This window comes from Alligator sinensis, unplaced genomic scaffold (assembly GCF_000455745.1).
Source record: "Alligator sinensis unplaced genomic scaffold, ASM45574v1 scaffold1122_1, whole genome shotgun sequence".
Classification (NCBI taxonomy): domain Eukaryota; kingdom Metazoa; phylum Chordata; order Crocodylia; family Alligatoridae; genus Alligator; species Alligator sinensis.
This window is the reverse complement of record NW_005842467.1, coordinates 626,199-645,467: the sequence shown is the minus strand read 5'-3', so window position 1 is coordinate 645,467 and position 19,269 is coordinate 626,199. Positions and strand designations below refer to the sequence as shown.

Here is a 19,269-nt window from a genome sequence, read left to right as displayed (position 1 = left end):
CTTTCCGAGGCAGCTTCAGAGCTGCTTCGGCTGGATCGAAGCGGGAACCCGGTCCAGAGCTCTGGATCAGATTGCTGGCATCTGAAGCGGTCGCATCCGAAGCTGAATCAAATAGCTGCCTACTGGCACAGGCCTATAAGCTAGGTAAAAGAGCATGCGTAAAAACATGAAAGATTTTACAGCTGGTGGAATTTTAGAACAACAGAATTATTAGCACTTTTTACTTCTGTGTAACACACTCACTGAAGTTACTGTAAAGCCTGGAATGTAGGAGCAAAACTACTTTTTTCTCTTGGCTGCTGTTTTCTTTGAGCAGTTAACTTTAGCTATTGGTCACCCAAAACTGAAGCTAAAATATAATTTAATATTTCCAGATGCTGCTGGGTTCTGTGCCCTTCAGTAGGAATTATGACAAATGCAAATAGCAATAGCTACAGTTGATTCTTGCTTTCCTATTCTAAATTCCACTCCTTTTTTTTTTTTCTTTGTCAAATAAATAAATTCTATCTGGATCAGTATTTTCAATAAGCCATTTAAATTTAGCATGGTAATTATAATCATTTGCAACGAGAAGTATTTGCCACTTAAGCCAAAAAGTCTTCGTTCAAAGTTAGAAAAAAAAAATCATCAAATTTTGGCATTTGTCTTCTTTCTCTACAGTTTAAAACAAACCTATATTTCTTAAAAAAAAAAAAAAAAATTATAACCAAAATCCCAACACTTTATTTATTGCTGTTTTGTCAAAAAGAATAACATCCAAAAGGCCATATTCTCAGTTTACTGAAAACCTAGTGTTTACAAATGAAAAATCTCAAATATTTAATTTATATTTTAAAAACTCAGAGTTTTTGAAAGAAAATGAAGTGTTTCCAAAGCAATAATTTGTCACTGCTCATTCTGAAGAACTTTTAATTTTTTTTTAGCGTAAAAATTAAGATACATTTTTTACTTGCTCTAGAACAAGTTGACAGTCCCTTCTAGTACTAACATGACACAAAAATCAATGGCAGTTGATAACTTTTGAATAGCATTCTCAGGGAAATGAAAAACAACACAAACTCTGGAAATGCACTGCACCTTCATTCTTATGAAAGATCTTTAGTCTCTCTATGTCCAAGTAGAAATACATTGGTCATATAGCATAGCTTGAATTGCCTATGCCTATATTGCCTGCTTTTTGTAGATGCATATATTTTAGCCTTCTATGTTTCAGTAACATCTTCCACCAAAGATACAGGCAACCCCCACTTACTGCTTTTTTGCTTAGCATTATTTCGCTGTAGCGCTCATTTTACATTAATACCCGATTCCACTTAGCGCTCAGCAAGTTTCACTATAATGCTCATGGGTATCAAGCAGAGAGCATTAGCGGCACACAGCCTCATCGCCATCTTCTTTTGTCAAAAACTTTCATGCTCTGTACTTGTGTCACACACTGTCTTGCTTCATCTTTTGAACTTGTGTTGAAATCAATCTTCATGAGTCAGAAACATGCAACCAGCTCTGTGACTGCAAGTACTGATTAAAAATGGCACAGAAGTGTAACGCTGGAGCTTAAATTGGATGTCCTGAAGCAAATTGAAGCAGGGGAATGCCAGAATCAGGTCTGTAGAACGTTAAATTTGGCTGGGTCAACTGTTAGGACCATATTGAAAAGTAAAGACAAAATAAAAGAATATGGTAGGATGGTAACTTCTTTGAATGCTTTGAAACTCAGTTAGGAGTAGGGTTCCAATTATGTTAGAAATGGAGAGGCTGTTAAGTGTATGGATAGGGGATACAACTCAACATCATATGCTCTTGAGTATGCTGCTTATTCAGAAGAAGGCTAAGGGTCTGCAGTTGAGAAATACATAATATTACATAAGGAAAACATTCTCCCAGGGAGTCAGGGCTACAGATGGAGAGAGTGCTCCAACCCTAAAATAATTTTGGAAGGACTGTAATATCTACAAGGCAATAGATAATATTTCAATGCCTGAGATGAAGTTGCTTCTAAAACAGTGAATGGTATCTGGTGAAGCTTTGGGAAGACTGTCCAGGATTCCCAAGAGTTTGAGGAACCAGTGGTGACAATTCAGGACAATACCTTTGATCTTGGAAGGAAAATTGGATTTGATGAATTTGAATAAGAGGACATTCAGTAGTTGATTGATTCCAACAGGGAGGAATTGAGCAATGAGGACCTCATTCAAATAGAATAACAGAAGCCATGAAGAAGAGGAAGATGCTGAAAAAGATGTTCAACCAGAAAGAGCCTTAACCAGCAAAGGCATGACTGAAGCTTTCAAACATCTTGAAACTTTTGTTTCCTACTTTGATGAGAATGACCCTGACATGCAGCGCAGTTCTGCATTTGCAAGAGGAGTTAACAATTAAGTCAATTGTTACAGGCTGCTTTATAATTAAAAGAAGAAGCCAAAGTGCAGCTATTAATGGAGTCCTTCTTTAGGAAGTGCACAATTCCTGCTTCAGCCCCTGAAGCCACCCCTCAAAAAAAATCCTCAGCCAAGCACTTCAAAATCCCCTGAAACTGACACAAACCCTGATAGCCCTGATTCTGAGTGCTGAAGGAAGCCCAAAGAGCAAAAAGTGAATTTGTGCCATATACTTACTTTATTTTGTAATTTTATACATTATTTCAAAGTTCAAAGCGTTTATATAAAGCATTTACATTCATTTAGATGTTTGAATATAGGGATTTCATAGTTCTAGTGAGGATTTAAGTGATTTTATAGTATGAGTGGGGGGGCCCTGGAAACAAATAATATTTATTTACATTCATTCCCATGGGAAAATTGGTTTCACTTAACACTGTTTTGCTTAGCGCTCGGTTTTTCCATAACCGATTAAGAGTGCTAAGCGGGGGTTGCCTGAATATTTAGAATATGTTTTACAATGACAGAATTGAGAGCAATCACATTTTGGTTTTAGTGGGTTGATATACAATAATAATAGGGTCATTTAAAATTCAGTAATGATTAGTATTTAAAAATTCTCTGAATAAATTCTTTTCAATGTCTTGTCAGAGAGTGATGTAAAGGGAAGTGTGAAGGCAGGCTATCTGAAGTACAAAGAAGAATCGTCAAAGCTACTGTCTGGAAGTAAATTTCAAGACCGTTATTTTGTTTTACGAGAGAGAAATCTACTTCTTTACAAGGATATGAAGGTATAAGCACTAACTTAGACTTATTTGCTTATAAAGATGAGCAGAATGTGACAGGAAAATCAGTAGTTCTATTACATTTGTCTATCACAATTTAGAGACTTTAATGACAGAGCTTTTAGATCTGTTAATTAAGTTTGGAATCAATGAGGAAATAAAAGCTTCCCTTTAAATATTTGTTTTCCTAAAATTAAGTTTATAAAGTAAGAATAGTTTGTATCGTAAGTATATATTTTAAAGATTTTTTTTTTTTTATAGATAGAGCTGTGGTCTAAGTATTTTTGAGTTTAGAAAACTTCTTGTGGTCTGCGTGAAGATCTCGTGGCCTTAAAAAAAATGGTCTCCAGGCTTTTTTGTCATGATGAAAAAGATGGTAAAAATAGAATTTTTCATTCCATTGGTACAACCTTCTCTGCCCCTAGCCCTTAATTCTAAAGCTGTCGTTCAACTTGTCAATAGTAAAGAAGAAAAATGAACCTGTATTACTGGGGGAGGCGAAATCCTGGAAAGAATCTCATTTAGTGATCAACCTTTACTCATATGAGTAAACTCAATGGGACCAAGTTAATATATGTTGAAAGCTTTGCTGGATTGATCCTCAAGAGCTCAGGGCCTAATTGTTTGCATAATATTTTTGAATGGATGCAGTTTATACAAAATTATAAAATAAAATAACATATTATACAGTAGGTGTGAGTTATTTTGTTTCAGTCCAACTTTGCTAGCTTCTGGTAAACACTATCTTTTAAAGACAATATTATTCATTTGGATCAATGCTATTTTTCTCTGTACAGCATATACATACGTGCTGACCTTCCTTACGGTACTCAAAGGACCATATTGTTCCTTAGAGAAGCGTTTATGCTTTAGTAGTTACTATAAGATTATAGTGAAAGAAATGTGTCTTTTTTATGAGACCATAGATATATTTCTTAATTAGAATGACCTCAGGATGTCAAAAGTAGTGTCTAATTATTTAGCACTAAAAACTAAAATTAGCACATATGTGAGAATAAATTAATGCTCCTAAACCTTAATTAGCACCTTAACAAGAGTTTATGATAGAAGTAGTGTGAATTGCCTTAAACATTGTTTTTCCAGCTGCTAAACTATTCTGTTTCACAAGGTTTCAAAATGTTTCTAAACTCAAGTGAAGTTTTTATGTTTTTTGGTTTTTTTTTTTAAAAGAAGAGAAGTGCTATATTGACTTCTGCTTTATGGAGTTCTGACTGCAAACTTGAACTCATTTTTATTTGTCTGTCATTTAACAGTTGTCCTCATGCCTGTAGTTATTATAATTCATTTTTAAGCCATATTTAGGAAAGAGTAGTTGAAGGAATTGATATTACAGATGGAGACCTGCATTTAAGATAAGCATATGTGGTAATTAGATATAATTTTAAAATGCTCATTAACAACAAATTTTGCTGAGAATTTTAAAGATGAGAAATCACTCCACAGAATGCTAATTTAAAGTTTAATTTCAGTCTTAATGTATCCAAAAAAGAAAAAAAGTTACCATGAATAATTGTATTCATATTACATTCATTTACAGAATTATACCAATTTCCTGAAAGTCTCATATTATATGAATATGCTGTCATTAAAAAATTCACACATACATAAGACACAGATAAGACACACACACACACACACACAGATAAGAAATGGCTTTTCTCTAGGAACAGTATTTGAAAACTGTACTCTAATGGAACAGTTTCAAAAATGTATTTTATCCAGGTACTTTTTTGCTGATGCAGCAGTATACTTAGCTATCATATTGAGATTCTGAATTTAGAAAGAAATAAGCTCCGAGATTCCCTTTTGTTTAGCTGATGTTGGCAACAAGCCAATGCCTGCTGTCCTTTAAGATGTTTTTGTCTATATGTGAAGAATATCACTTCACTCATGTATGGAAAAAATATAGAACTCCCTGTACCTTTAGATACATTTTTCTTTGTGTGCGCAAAGAACTGGTTTCCTCAAAATCATACTGTTTTATTTTTACTCCTCTAGGTTAAGGTTAGGGTGACTTTAAAATTTTGTGAGGTAGAAGTTGAGGCCCTGAATCAGCACATTCTTGTGTTTAACCATAAGCACTAATACTTAGCATGCACTCAAGTGCTTTGCTGAATGGAAGCCTGAAAGTGGTCAGCTACAAACATTAATATTATTCCTACATGAATGAGGCATTCACATGCAACTCACTTTCTTCTAGTAGAACATTCCTGAAGTTCGTTTCAGTCTCCTAGCCCCAAGTGGGCACTGCCAGACATAATGAATATCATTTTACTACATTTATTCAGGTGGTTGGTTATTTTTCCCCCTAAAGATAATGATTTGGTATCACTTTTTAATGGAAGAAAAAATAAAAATACATGAAAAGCCTGAAAATGAAAAGTCTACACAGAACTTGTAAAACAAATTGTTGGATGTTATTGAAGATCACCCTGTTATTTTGTTTATTTCTGATGTGGTAATTAGAATCTTATGTTCATTCACAGAGTAACAAACCTGAAAAAGTGTTGTCTCTTAATTCAGTGAAAGTCTATCTTGGAGTGAAAAAGAAAATGAAGCCACCAACAAAGTAAGAATTGAAAAGAAAATGAGTTATGCATTGTGTATAAAGGTACTGTAGTTTTCTGATGAAATGGAAATATAAAACATTTGTAGGATGGAGTCAAAAAAGGAATTGGAATCTGCCCCTATCCTGAATTAAATTAAACTACCTAATATTAGTTTTTGTGTTGCTATCTATGGTGCTGTATTCCATTTTAAATCTTCTGTGCTAGGAAATTACTTTATTGATTGGGTTTTGTTAATCTTAAGTGTATTATTTCTGCTAAATGTTTTCGTTACTAGCTCAATTGCTCCTGGAGCATGTATGCTTCATTCTAGCATTGGGCCAAAGTTTAATATGCAAAGGCTAGACTAATTATGAACTTTGGTGTCAGCCTGAAGACCTTCAGTGGAGGATTTCATATTGCTGTGATGATTATTAGTGCCTAAGAACATAAATGGAACTCTTGACCAAGCTTGTCTACTGCATAGTTAAGCTGGGCTCTTATCAGGCTTTTCCATCCAGCCTCAGATAATCATCTGACCTAGGTGTAGAGGTGCTGTAAACCTTGGCTAGCCTATACAGTTCAGAGTATAGATGTAACCTATGCTGAAAATTTAATTTGGGCTGTAGATCTCCTATTTAGTAGTGCTGATGAAAGCAAAATCATTGATATGCTAATAGTCATCTAGTGCCCTTCACACAATGCCTCCCAAAGGACAGACAAGTTCTCTTTCAGTTGATGCTATTCACTAAGTATCTCAGCCCAAAGAACTGTGTGATATTTATGGCCCTAGAAACATGTGGGCAGGTACAGATAAAATTAAGGACATAGTAATGCTGGTTTGGCTTTGTTGTAGATAAATTCTGTTCTAGAGTAGGTCAGCCTGGGTACCCAGCAGCAGATGCTAGGTACTTCGGTTAATTCCCAGTGAGGAAACAAAGTGAGGTGCTGCAGATTGGTCTTTTCCTCAGGAGCAGAGCAGCACGTCCATACCCTGCAAATGAGATCTGGGTCAGAACAAGGTCTCTCAATTCGGCCAACTTTAGTCCCATTTCTCCTTTCTTTTTTTTCTCCCTTTCTTTCTTCCTTTCCTGTTTCTCTTTTTCTATTACCTTTCTGGCTCATTTGAAAGCTTTCAGCTCCTTAACCTTCTCTCACCCCCACAAAATGTCATGATGCAATGTTTTAAATTATACTCAGCCCATTCTAAAAATCAAGTCCCCATCACTGCCTGCCCCCACAGAATTCATGTCCATTCTACTCCTTTTAGAAACAGAATAGAATAGCATAGAATCCTGGGGATGGAAATGACCTCAACAGTCCTCTAGTTTATCTCCCTGGTCAAATGGAAGTTCTTCCATTGCTCAGTTTGTGGAAGTGAAGAGACTTATGCTCCTCTTCTCTGCTCTCACTGTATACCTGACCTTTTTGACCAGTGTGACAGAGTATTTCCCTCCACTGAGCACATCTTGGGTGCAGTTTCTAGTGGATCTCACCACCTGGCTTGCCTGCTTCATATCTCATTTGTCTGGACTGAGATCATCAGGGCTGTCCACCCCAGCCTTGGCTTCAAGCAGGCTTAGTCATTTGAAGTGCCCCTTTGAGACTTAGGCAGGAGGAAACTCAGCTGAGTACAAGGAAGCACCCAACTATGAACCTGGGCCTAGGTACGTCTGGTTTAATCTTAATGTTTTAACTAAGGTTCTATAGTGTCATTCATGAACATTATTTAACACTTCCCTTGAAAATAATGTCAGAAGACCACCTCTTATTCTTGGATACACATGCATGCACACCTGCACATAGACACACCTGCGCATGCACGTGCACACACACACAATACATATAAGAATATAATGAGGTGGTGTATATTTTACACACACACACTGGCATAATATGTGTATGTGTATAATCATAGAGTTTTTCACTTCATTGCCAAAAATGTGCTTATTTTTTTAATTGTCAGCAGTGGAACCTACATAGCTAAGATCAAATATGCTGTATAAGATGAGTGCAGTCGAGTTGCAGAGAAATACCAAATATGATAATCTGACCTGCAGAACTTCGTTGCTGATTTGATGATCTATAAGATGAACAAAACTAGATGGAGTGATAGAAACCAAGTTGTTTTCAGGTTTGCTAATTGGAAGGATTGCTACTTGTAAAGAGAGCATAATTGTTATAGAATGCACTGAGAACACACTGGATCTCACAGTGCCATTTTAACTGAGTCTCTTTTGCAGGTTTGCCCTGAATATTGTTTATGTTTATTGCAATAATTTGAATTGCAAGCATAATTTAAAATGACTTGGCTTATTAAATATTAGCAGAATCCTGAATTTACTATTATTTTGTTCTCATATATCCCTGGTTTCTGGTAAATAAAATCTTTGGGTTTTTTTAGATGGGGTCTTACAGTATATTCTGAAAAGCACCACTGGTAAGTAATCAAAACCATAAGAACATCATGCCAATTTAATTTAAGCTGTTTTTTAAAACCCTATATTTTAAAACATAATGTGTGTAAGGTATGTGGTAATGCATGTTATTACAAAAGTATTGACAGATTTGTTTTAGAAACTGTTTTAGATGAAAGTATGTTTTTTCTTTAAGACTTTAAAACAGGAAAGCATCTAAACATGGGTTTAAAACTATAATTTGAAAATCCATGAGACATTTGCATACGTCATGTTAAACTCATACTTGCATTCTTTATGGAATAGGAATGGCATGCTGAACTACAATCTAATTATGTTGTTCTATCTTTTATTGTATATATTTGGTATAACTAAATGGTTAATGTTTACACTATACATTATATTGATTTAAATAATTACATAAAATATGTTGAGTATATAACAATGATATACATAATAACAGGAAATAAAATTGTGTATTAATGTTAAATTGGAAACCATAGTTACGATGAGAAACTTTTCTGTTCTTTTCTTCATGTTAATTGTGTTGTATATTGTATTTGTAGGTGCCTGTGTTGTGATGGACAGGATACACAAATGGAGTGGCTTACCAGCATGTTCAGTGCACAGGTACTACTTCAGTCACACATAGGAGACGGATTTTTCTTTGAAAACAATCTGTATTTTATATTTATCATTCTGAGATTTTGACCAGTAGTTTTTACTTAAATATAAGCCTTGAATAAATTGTGTGCGCATTATGTATAGTACCAAAAGGGATAAATCTAAGAAGTTACTGAAATACTGGATATCAGAAGTTGCAGGAAAATACATCTAGTTTATGGATGGCTTTCAACTAGTACTGAAATAGAAAAATGGCTCGTGTTCTCTACTTAAATTCTCGCCTTTGAAAAGGCTCATTTTAGGGGGGGAGTTTCTTTGCTCCAGAAACAATAGATTAAAAAGTCAGATTGCTTGCCCATAATTAGCAGAAATAGGTGGAATCCTGACTGTACTGAAACTAGTGATGATAGGATTTCACCCATTAACTCTAGATTGACTAGAAGAAGTATTGCTATTGCTTCTTGTGATAATGAGATCATCCAGACTCACCAAAGACCTGCCAAGTGGCAGTTTGGAATTGCTCCAGTGGTCATTGTAAAGACTCATTGATTTCAGTGAGTTTTGGAATATGTTCTTACAGTTTTCCAAAGACTGCAGTGGAATATGTACAAAGAGATATGATTCTGAAGACAGCATCAAGTCTAGAATTTACTGTAGTAAATACACTTAAATCGTTAAACCTTTATGTTGTTTTAGTATTTAGATGCTCACTATGCATGTGTGATAATAATTGCTGCATCTTTATTTAACTTTTTATTACAATTCAATATGTGTAGTCATCCTGCTTGTGTACTGAGCACAGAATAAGGAACCATCACAAGACTTGCAATATAGAGCTCCATAATCATAAACTAAGAGAGCTAAATGGTGGTATTAAGAACATAACAAGTATTGCGAAAGCAACAGGACTTTTCAAAATGGTCTTATTCTACTTTGACAGAAGTAATTGTTACAGTTCAAACAGAAACAGCCACCAATCCTAAAATACATCTCAGAAAGATAACATAAATATCACAATGAAGGAATATCACATCACAGTGAAAGAGTAGAACAGGAGTATTGAAATGAATAGGTGCATAGGTTATTTGTTATAAGTTGCTTAAAAATAAGTCATCAAAAGCTTGATATCTCTGTTCAAATCCTGTTGACAAAAGTTCTTAGAAAGATAATCTAATACAACTTTGACTAGCAAATATGGAGCAAAATGTGTTCTAGAAACCTAGCATCCAGACTGAGCAAAGCAATTTCTCAGGGGGGTTTTAAATAAATTTGTGTATTCTTGTTACTTTTTAAACTTTCATGTATTCTAAAAACTAGTGTACTTTGAAAATTGCCTCTCATCACTCACAATTGTCAACAAATAAGGTATAAACCTAGTAGGCTGTTTTAGACATTTTCAGATTAGCATTCTTCTAGTTAGCAGTGGTCATAGCCTTATGAATGAATTTTGCCATGAAATGCTAATGAGATGCAACAAATGTATTTTTTCATGTTAACACGGGTTCAAATGCTTTTGGCACTGACAGTCAATATTATTTGTACCATGCCAGCACTTTCCACAGGAATGAAACTAATCTTTATCACCTCTGTCTGTAAATCATAAAAAAAATGTGAAGGTGTGTTAGCTGGGTTTTGTCATACTGAGCCAGCATTTTAGTTATGACCATCATTAGAACTTTTGTGCTTTCAGTTCTTATACCATATCTGTTTTTATACCACATCCATTGCCATGCTACCTGAACAGTTCCCCACCCCCGACATAAACAAGAGAAGGTGTACTGTTGAGTGCCCATATGCAGAAATCTATTAAGTTCTGGCATGTTGCTACCAATATGAAATAATTCTTACGGTTCTATACTTTGGGAAGTCAATGATAGCTTAGCAAACTTTAAACAAGCTACCAGTCCCTAGGCAAAGATTATCACTGTCAAGTTCCATCGCAGCTAACATTTCTTTGGTAGGGAATTTTCATAATACATTTCTTAGATATTAGGTATGCCGTGAAATGTAAGAACCATTTGTTTAAAGGAGATATGGAGGTGGGATCATTACAGAATGTCTTATTTTTATTATTGGATTAAGACATACTGTATTTACTCAAATCTAAAATGACCCTGAATTTAAGAACCTTTCCTCCAAGAATTATATTTGATATATGGAAAATTTATGAATTTGTTATAATTTTTCAGGTATAGAATCTAATTATTGGAGGATTGTCTTGAATTAGTTTCTCCCCAGTCTGTCTCTCTTTCTCCTCTATTCCCCACAGTCTCTGCCTCTACCTTTCCTCCCCACCTTACTATGAGATGGTGCTTGGTCTCTGTTCCCTCCCTGAAGTGCAGCATGTGGAAGTGCAGCCCTTGCCATGCCATGCAGCAGCAGTGGCATGCTGATTTGCCAGGCAGGGAATGGGAGATTCATGTGCTCTGTGCATGGGGAGGGAATCAAGCCTGAGCTGGAACCAAGCTGCACTGACAGTAATGGGCAGGCTGGGGGTCATGGGCCAGAAGCGGGTGGTAGAAGCTACAGTGGGCAAATGTACGGGGTACAGAACCAGAGTCAGAGCCACAGCAGTTGCCTGTCTGCCTCCCATTTGACTTTATATGTTAATCTAAGATGAAGGGCTTTTCCCCCTGCTGATTTGAGGGTGTGGGGGGGAGCCTCATCTTAGATTCAAGTAAATACAGGATTTGATGTCTTTTCACCAATTTCTCAGGTTCCCAGAGTGATATTGAACATCCCATACAATACTGTTCATTCACGTAGCTATCTAAGGGCCAAGACATTTTTGGCTGAAATACCTACTCCAGATACCTGTTTGGCCATTTGTCCAGTTGTCAGAATATCATACTTCATTCAAATCTGAAATCACTGATTCTGACTTCAATAATGTTGGCTGGTTGAATACTCCTTAAATATATTGTCCCCTTAAAGATATTGTGCTGAGTTCAGCAAATTCTGATTATAAAGTAAGACATCTATGAAAAGGGGCTATTGCTTGCCATGGATGGTTCAGCAAACCATGGTCCAAAAATATTCAGTTATTTAAAGCATATTTCTTATTTCACTTTTTCTAAGGTTTATCTTGCTGCAGTTTCAGCTTGTCAGCATCCTGTGTTGTCCTGCTTGTTCTTATATAATGTTAACGTGGTTACTAAAAATCCTATTATTTACTAATCAGAGAGTAGTACTAATCTATTCCTCCATGGAAGCTCCTTTTTGAGCCTCTTTCAAAATTGTTCTTTCAGCAGAGAGTTAGCAGGGTTGCCTGCTTTTTCCTTCAGACCTCATGAAGAATCCCTTGCATTTGAGTATAAAGAGACTCTGGACATGTAATAGTAGGCATCTGTCTGTCTCACAAGACAATAGAATTGTGCTGAGTGAGGCATCAGGGGCATTTATACACATAACTTTTAATTCTCAGACACACCGGAGATCCACCCTTCAGTTAATTGAGCCTGCTCTGCACAGGAGCTGATGTGCACTGTGCTGCACCATTTGCAGTTGTATAAGCCGCAAAATGAACGGCAGTGTGGAGAAAATGGCAGTGCTGCCATTTTCTTTATGCTAATATGCATTTTGCTGCTTATACAACTGCAAGTGGCACCGCGCCGGGCACTTTTCAAAGTGCCTGGCATTGCAGCGCTTACACATGCAAAAGTGGCCCAGCTTACTGAACATGAAAGATAAAGTGAAGCTGGAGTGACCTCTCCAGGGTGCAAAAGCCTGGGCGGTGTATATGGAGGCACTAAGTTGCCTACGCACCAGTGTCTTCCTCTCAGGCTTGCTGGATATGTGTATGGACCAGATAAATGCTGCTATACAAAAACCCTGGTCTTGTGTGTATGAGATGCATACACCTGCAGTTTAATCCGCACTGAAAATATTTTAAAGAACCATAGTCACTTTGGATTATGTAAGTGTTTAATTTGGGAATAAGTATGTTCCTTTAAGTTTTAATATTTATTTGTATATTGGGCCAAATTATTGCATTTATTTCTTTTATTTGGTTCAGGTTGGGACCCTGTAAGTGAACTTAGAATTTTGGAATTATTTCATAGATTTCATAGACATTAGGGCTGGAAGGGACCTCGGAAGATCATCGAGTCCAGTCCCCTGCCCAAGGGGCAGGAAGTCAGCTGGGGTCATAGAATCCCAGCAAGATAAGCATCCAGATTTCTCTTGAAGGCATTCAATGTAGTTGCTTGATCCACCTCTGATGGCAGGCTATTCCAGACCTTGGGGGCTTGGACAGTGAAGAAATTCTTCCTTATGTCCAGCCTGAAACGGTCTTGCAGGAGTTTATAACTGTTCGACCTTGTCATCCCTTGGGGCGCTCTGGTGAACAATCGTTCCCCCAGATCCTGGTGAAAATTAGAAATCAATTAGGGCCTTATCAGATGTTCAGTTACAACAGTTGCACATCATTGAAATGGTGTGACTCATTCAATTGAGTAAATGTTAAGGAGGTAAGTGTCACCTGAAAGGGACCAATTTTGCAACACCAACAGGGCATGACACAGGCTAAACTGCTTGAACATGCATCTGCATTTAACTGAACTTAGTAAGTGTTAAGTTAAACATGATATTACCCATGGATACATTTTTGTTCCCCGATAAAGTGGTTTTTTTTTTTTCAATTCCCAACGGTGGGTATGTACTTTTATATTTTGATATATTGTTTGGAGGGCAAATGTCTGAAACAGAAATTATACTGAGAGTTTAAAGCTCTTTTCACATAATATTTTACAGTCCTCCAGCAAGACTGCTGAAACATCAACATAATTATATGTACCATAATTCTGTTACTATAATATATATCTATATCTATATATCTATATCTATATATATATAGATATAGATATAGATATAGATATATATAGATATAGATATATATAAAGGTACAGCAGGATATGTAGGCTTATTGAAGCATTTTTCACATAAGAAGTATTGTACATCTTAAAATTGCACACCAAAAATAAGGATTTTTGTTTCTACAGCACAATGATATATGGCCACCAGCTGGAAAAGCAAGAAAACAGTCTATGACTAAAAATCCAAAGATTGGAGGCTTACCTTTAATTCCTATTCAACAAGAGAAAATTACTCCTAAAACCAGAGGAAGTGCAGAGGTAAAGTAATGGTTACAGTTGGTGTTGACCTCTAGTTACAACTCTGTATTTCTTTGTCCTTTTTAGATAGTCCAGTCGTAATTATCTCTTTGGAGTTGAATAAATGTAAGATATTGAGGCTTTTAATCTTATCATCCTTTGTATTGTTCTGCTAGTAAAGGAATATTTAGGATAATGTAATTAAATATATAATGACCAGCCTTGTGTCAATTCTATTGTAGTTCGATAAATTTAACACTGGAGTTTTTAGTAAGAGCTACCCATTAGAATTAAATGGGTTTGTTTTTTTTACCATGAAATGCAGTTGCATCATTATGGTTTTATTTTAATAAAAGCCTTTGAGTGAAGTCCTTGTTTTGTGTGTACTCTACCATATCTTCTCCTCTCGAAATAAGTTATACAGTTTTAGATATAAATACTAGAAGTTTTACCAGTAAGGATTCCATTTGCAAATCGAGTTCAGATGGAATTAACCGCTGTATATTTCCTTTAAACTATTATTAGGCTTATGGAGGAATAGCACTGTGACAATAGTAATGGTTCTTTACAGTGACTACTCAAGTACTACAGACTCTTGAGACTAATGGCATTTCTCACTTTTAATGTGTATAGCTTCTAAGATGAACTCTTAGAACCAATATGAGCACTTTTATCATAAGGGGCTTCTATTAACTTTACTTTCTGGCTGAAAAAATAATAATAAATGTACTTGTCTGCACAGACATTGGAAGAGAAGATATCAAGGTGGGATTTACTCTTTATAAAAATACATGACTCTTCAATCCCTTTTTACATAAGGGAGAAGCATTGTTCTACCCATTTTTCACTTAAGAAAACAGGCACAAGGAGATTTAAGGAGTTATTTCATGTGGTCAGTCAGCAACCCAATAGCAGAGTTGGGAATACAGCTCAGTTATTTTGAGGCCAGTGGTCTTTCCACTAATCTACACGTCAGCAGATATATGTATGATACTGCCTGTTTGGGCAATTCTGATATGGTTTCCTAAATGTTCATGGAGTACCAGTTAATTTCAAAGGGGAGGAGAGTAGTTTCTGCTATTTGGTATCCTATGCATAACTTCAGTCTTAGATCTTCAAATATTACCTAGACAGTCTTGCTGGGAGGGGAGGAGTAGTCTTCCATCAGGGGCTCCAGTGTGTTAGGCCAAACATCTGAGAGTTGTATGATTAGCACATCTGTAGTTAATGTTCAGAACGTTGAGAGAGATTCCTGTGCGTAGGTTTCAGATTTTAATATTTCACCAAGAATAGCTATTAAGAAAGACTCCTTTAATGCCTTAAAAGAAACCAAAATAGTGGAAAAATTTCACTAGCACTTGTTTTATATAAGTTGTTGGAATCCAAATTAGTTTTCTTTTGATAATAGATGCCTGATATGTTGAAAAAAAAACATTTAAATCTATCCAACAGAGGGGTTGAATACCAAACTTATGGAGATAATATATGCTGTTGGGAATACGGACTTTCTTTTTTTTTTAATGCAAAAGACTGCCTTAAGGCACTGGAAAGCAATGTCATTAGGTGTGAATAAAAAATAACTATAACACTTCATTTGAAAAGCCCATGAACCTCATTTTCAGGACAAATTAGAAAGGCATACTTTAAAATGGGTGTGTGGAGGGAGGGGCTCATTTCATATAAACAGAAAACGTGTAAGTTAAAAGATGAGGAAGAGGCAATTAGGTCCAGTGAGCAATGCATGCTTAATTAGGCCCCTCCTGTATGTTACATGTAAATTGTACAAAAATGTGTAACAACTCTATAGCAGATTTCTAAGAGACATTAGACCAACTTATAAAACCATGGGAAAAAAAGAAGGCTGTATTAAGTATTATACACTAAACAGACTGGAAGGCATAATATACATTTCACTGGTTTTTACTTGAAGGAATTTTTATTCTTACATGAACTAAGAAAGGATGTGGCACAAAATAAGTTTAAAACATGTTTGTTTAAATTAAAATATAAAGGTAATGAGAAAATAAGCTTAAGAGTGTGCGTGTGCATGGGTGTGTGTGTGAGCGCATGTGTAATGTATATTATATATTAAATTATTGCAGAGCAATAGATGCTTTTCAAAGGTGATTGCTACCTTAGGCCTATTTGCATATTCATGTGGAGAAATTCTGGAAAAAAGAGAGCCCACAGCAAAAGATATATATATATGAAAGGTAAACAATATTTTAGGTTAAAAGATGCAACATTGAAACATGGTTTTCTAAATGTTTTAAATAAAACTGCATTTCCCTAGATTTAAATTGCATTCTTGAAATTCATTTTGTGGCTTGCTGATGTTTAAAAGGCACTCAGACCATATTACTACAGCATTTGATCAAAACAGAATACTCAGAATACTTAAAGATCCCTAAGAAATATCCTATGAAAATTGTTTTACGTATATTGATGTACAAGTTAAATTTTCAGGGCCATCATGACTATTAATTGAAAACAAGTGACTAATGAGTGCTGTTCTCATTACTGTTTTGCTTGTAGAAGCACTTGGAAGAATTACTTAATATGTATGAAAATGAACTCCACAGATATTAGATAGAGTGGAACTAGCCAACTCATCAATTTTTGGGACATTTTCTTAATTCCTCTGTACACCTGAATGCTTTACATAGCATGTTGTAATAACTTGTAGTCCATTACGGGTGGGGGGGGGGTATCAAAGAGCAGATTTTCAACAAAAACGAAATTGTTGTCAATGGAACTTCTGACAATTTAATGTGTGAGAGATTACAGAAATTGAAGGTTTGCTTATTGCCATATTAAAAAATTCTAGCCCTGTGCTTCAATTGTGACCTTATCCCATGTATCAGACTACCACGCATATTCACCGCTCTGTTACTGTAGAGCAGGGGTGCTCAATCCACGGCCAGTGGGCCAGATCTGGCCGTTGGAGCCTTGTCATCCAACCTGTTGGGCTTCCCATGGGTCCAGAAATTTGGCAGTGGGTTGTGGTAGCACTGCTCCCCTACTGCCAAACTTCTGGACCCATGGGGAGCCTTAGTCTCTGAAAGCTAGGTAGTGCACCAATCCCAGCACACAGAGCCAGATCCCAGGTTCCAATTTTAGTGTGCATGGCCAGGAGGAGGGGTGTCAGGCCCCAGGGCTCAATCCCAGTGCACAGGGACAGCAGTCTGAATCGAATCTCTCCAAATCAAATCAGAACCCTCTGAATTGATTTGGAGAGATTTGGAAAGATTTGATGATTCGGACATAGACACAGCTTTAAATGTATTTTCTACATACCTCAACGTACCAGCTGGCTTGTGAATGCTGAGATGCTGGGGCAGATGGTGCATCCCATGGGAGCATGGGGTAGGGGGGAGGTCCCCAGCATGCTCAGCAGTGGACCCGGAAGTGGACCAGAAGTACTTCCAGGGAACATGTGGGGGACTCCCCCTGGCTTGGCGACTGGTGCCTCTTGGGTCTGGGGGGACACCCCGCTGCCGCCAGTCACCAAGCCAGGGGGGGCATGGGGTGTCCCCTGCATACTCAATGGTGGACCAGAATGAAAGTAGACTGGAATGTCCACTTCTGGGTTCGCTGCCAAGCATGCTCTATCCACCCCATCATTGCAGCATTCACGAGATGCGCCTGATACCTCGAGGTATGTAGAAAAAATATTTAAAGTTGTGTCTATGGCCAAATCGCTGATTCTCCAATTGAGCATTGAATCTTTAGATTCGGATTCAGCCGAATCGAAACGGGACAGTGATCTGAATCAACTAATCGAATCACTGTCTCTGATTCAGGTCGAATCTGAATCCAAATTGAATACAACCTGTTTCACACACCCCTACTGTTTAGGGCACCTTTTCTAGCCCCTTCCCCTTATGGGGCGTGCAGAGTGGATCCTAAATGGGTCTGCTCAGTCAGGATAGCAATTTACCAATTGCACACCTGTCTCAGTTCCAAGTAGAAAACAAGCATACACAGTCACCTCTGTGTAAGCATGCGACTAGGGGTTCTAGTTCCAGAGGACTTTTATTTTTAGTTTTGGAACTTTATTAGTCTGGAAATCTCACTCATGAGCTTATTGCCATGACTCGCCCTACCAGGAGTACAAGACTGTAGACAGCATCACTCAAGGTGTTTGGTAGCACACAAAGCCCTCTACCACATCAAGGTTGTGGTCCTTTGGAAGACTGCAACAGAGACACAAGGTATGTCCTGTTGAAAGTGGTGCACCCATCTTCTTCTTCCCTCCAGCAGGGTGTTCACAGTTAACTGACCAGATGAATGAGGCCAGTGTCACAAAATAAAGATGTTGGTATTTATTTGAGGAATTATATGATTTTGTGCCCTATGCCTGAACATAGCAGCACTGTCACAAATTCACCCCAAAACTGAGTTACCTCTGGGATTCAGCATGTGGCATGCATGGTTATTCTCCCAAATCAGACTTACTCTGTGGTGTTTAGTCTCATATTTGTAGCTAGTCTGAAGCTGGATTTGGTTTGGTCATTTTCATATCTGTATGTATTACAGTATTTGATATAAATCTACAGTTGTAATTTTATGATGAAACTAGAAGATTATCAAGTAAGGTATTGAGTACAGACCTAAGGCATTGTTTGTGTGTAATGGGAAACTCAAGTCCTCTATAGAAAAGGTGTACCTGCCAGCCAGAGGATTTTGAGATACCTTACCTTAGGGAAACAAAAAAAAATTGGAGGATTCTGGTTATTTGCAAGCAATTAGAGTAATGCTGAAGAGTTGGAACAAGGAGTGCTAGCTTTGGAGGCTTATTACAGTCTAGCTAGGACAGAATCATGGTGTTTTAGGTTTTACCCAAGGTGTAGAAGTGTCCCAGGCCCTAAGCCATTGCTGGTAGAATCAGCAGAAAGGTTGATCTCTAAAAACACTGCCAGAACTCTCCAGAAGCCTAGGGTGTAACCAAGATGAGAGAGTAAGAAGCTATGCTTATTTTGTTTTTCTGTCTTCAAACACATTCAGTTTTGCTTGTATAGTTCTTCTACCCTCTATTGCTTTGTTGTTCTTCCATCCTATCTTCTTGTTCTTCTATCCTAATTCTTTTGCTGTTTTGTCTCCTTACTGGTTTTCTGTGAACGGAGTGACCTTTGGCCAGGTGCTAATACAGGCTAGCCCTTTCAATGAAAAGAGGGACCTATATATTTTTTTTCACAACCCAAAGGAGAAGCTGCCTAGGCAGCTGTTGGGTCCAGTATAAGGGCAGTGAGGCTGAAGTTTGTGACTCAGGGACAGAGCCAACCCAAGCAGGGTGTGGGGCCCAGGGCAAATCAGCCCATGTGGGGCTCTTCCCCCTCCCCAATCCCACATGGCCTGGACCAGAAGAAGCTGCCACCACCATTGGC

At 37.2% G+C, this 19,269-nt stretch overlaps 1 protein-coding gene across 2 annotated transcripts in view; it reads left to right on the top strand.

Moving 5' to 3' along the window:
• Nucleotides 1–19,269, top strand: part of ARAP2 (ArfGAP with RhoGAP domain, ankyrin repeat and PH domain 2) — a 246,403-nt gene that overhangs the window by 223,304 nt on the left and 3,830 nt on the right. For both annotated transcript variants that reach the window (XM_025212512.1, XM_006030846.3), the window contains exons 28-32: nucleotides 3,030–3,169; nucleotides 5,671–5,753; nucleotides 8,135–8,170; nucleotides 8,714–8,777; nucleotides 13,772–13,903. In XM_025212512.1, the coding sequence (XP_025068297.1) occupies nucleotides 3,030–3,169; nucleotides 5,671–5,753; nucleotides 8,135–8,170; nucleotides 8,714–8,777; nucleotides 13,772–13,903 (455 nt within the window). The remainder of the gene's footprint in view (nucleotides 1–3,029; nucleotides 3,170–5,670; nucleotides 5,754–8,134; nucleotides 8,171–8,713; nucleotides 8,778–13,771; nucleotides 13,904–19,269) is intronic.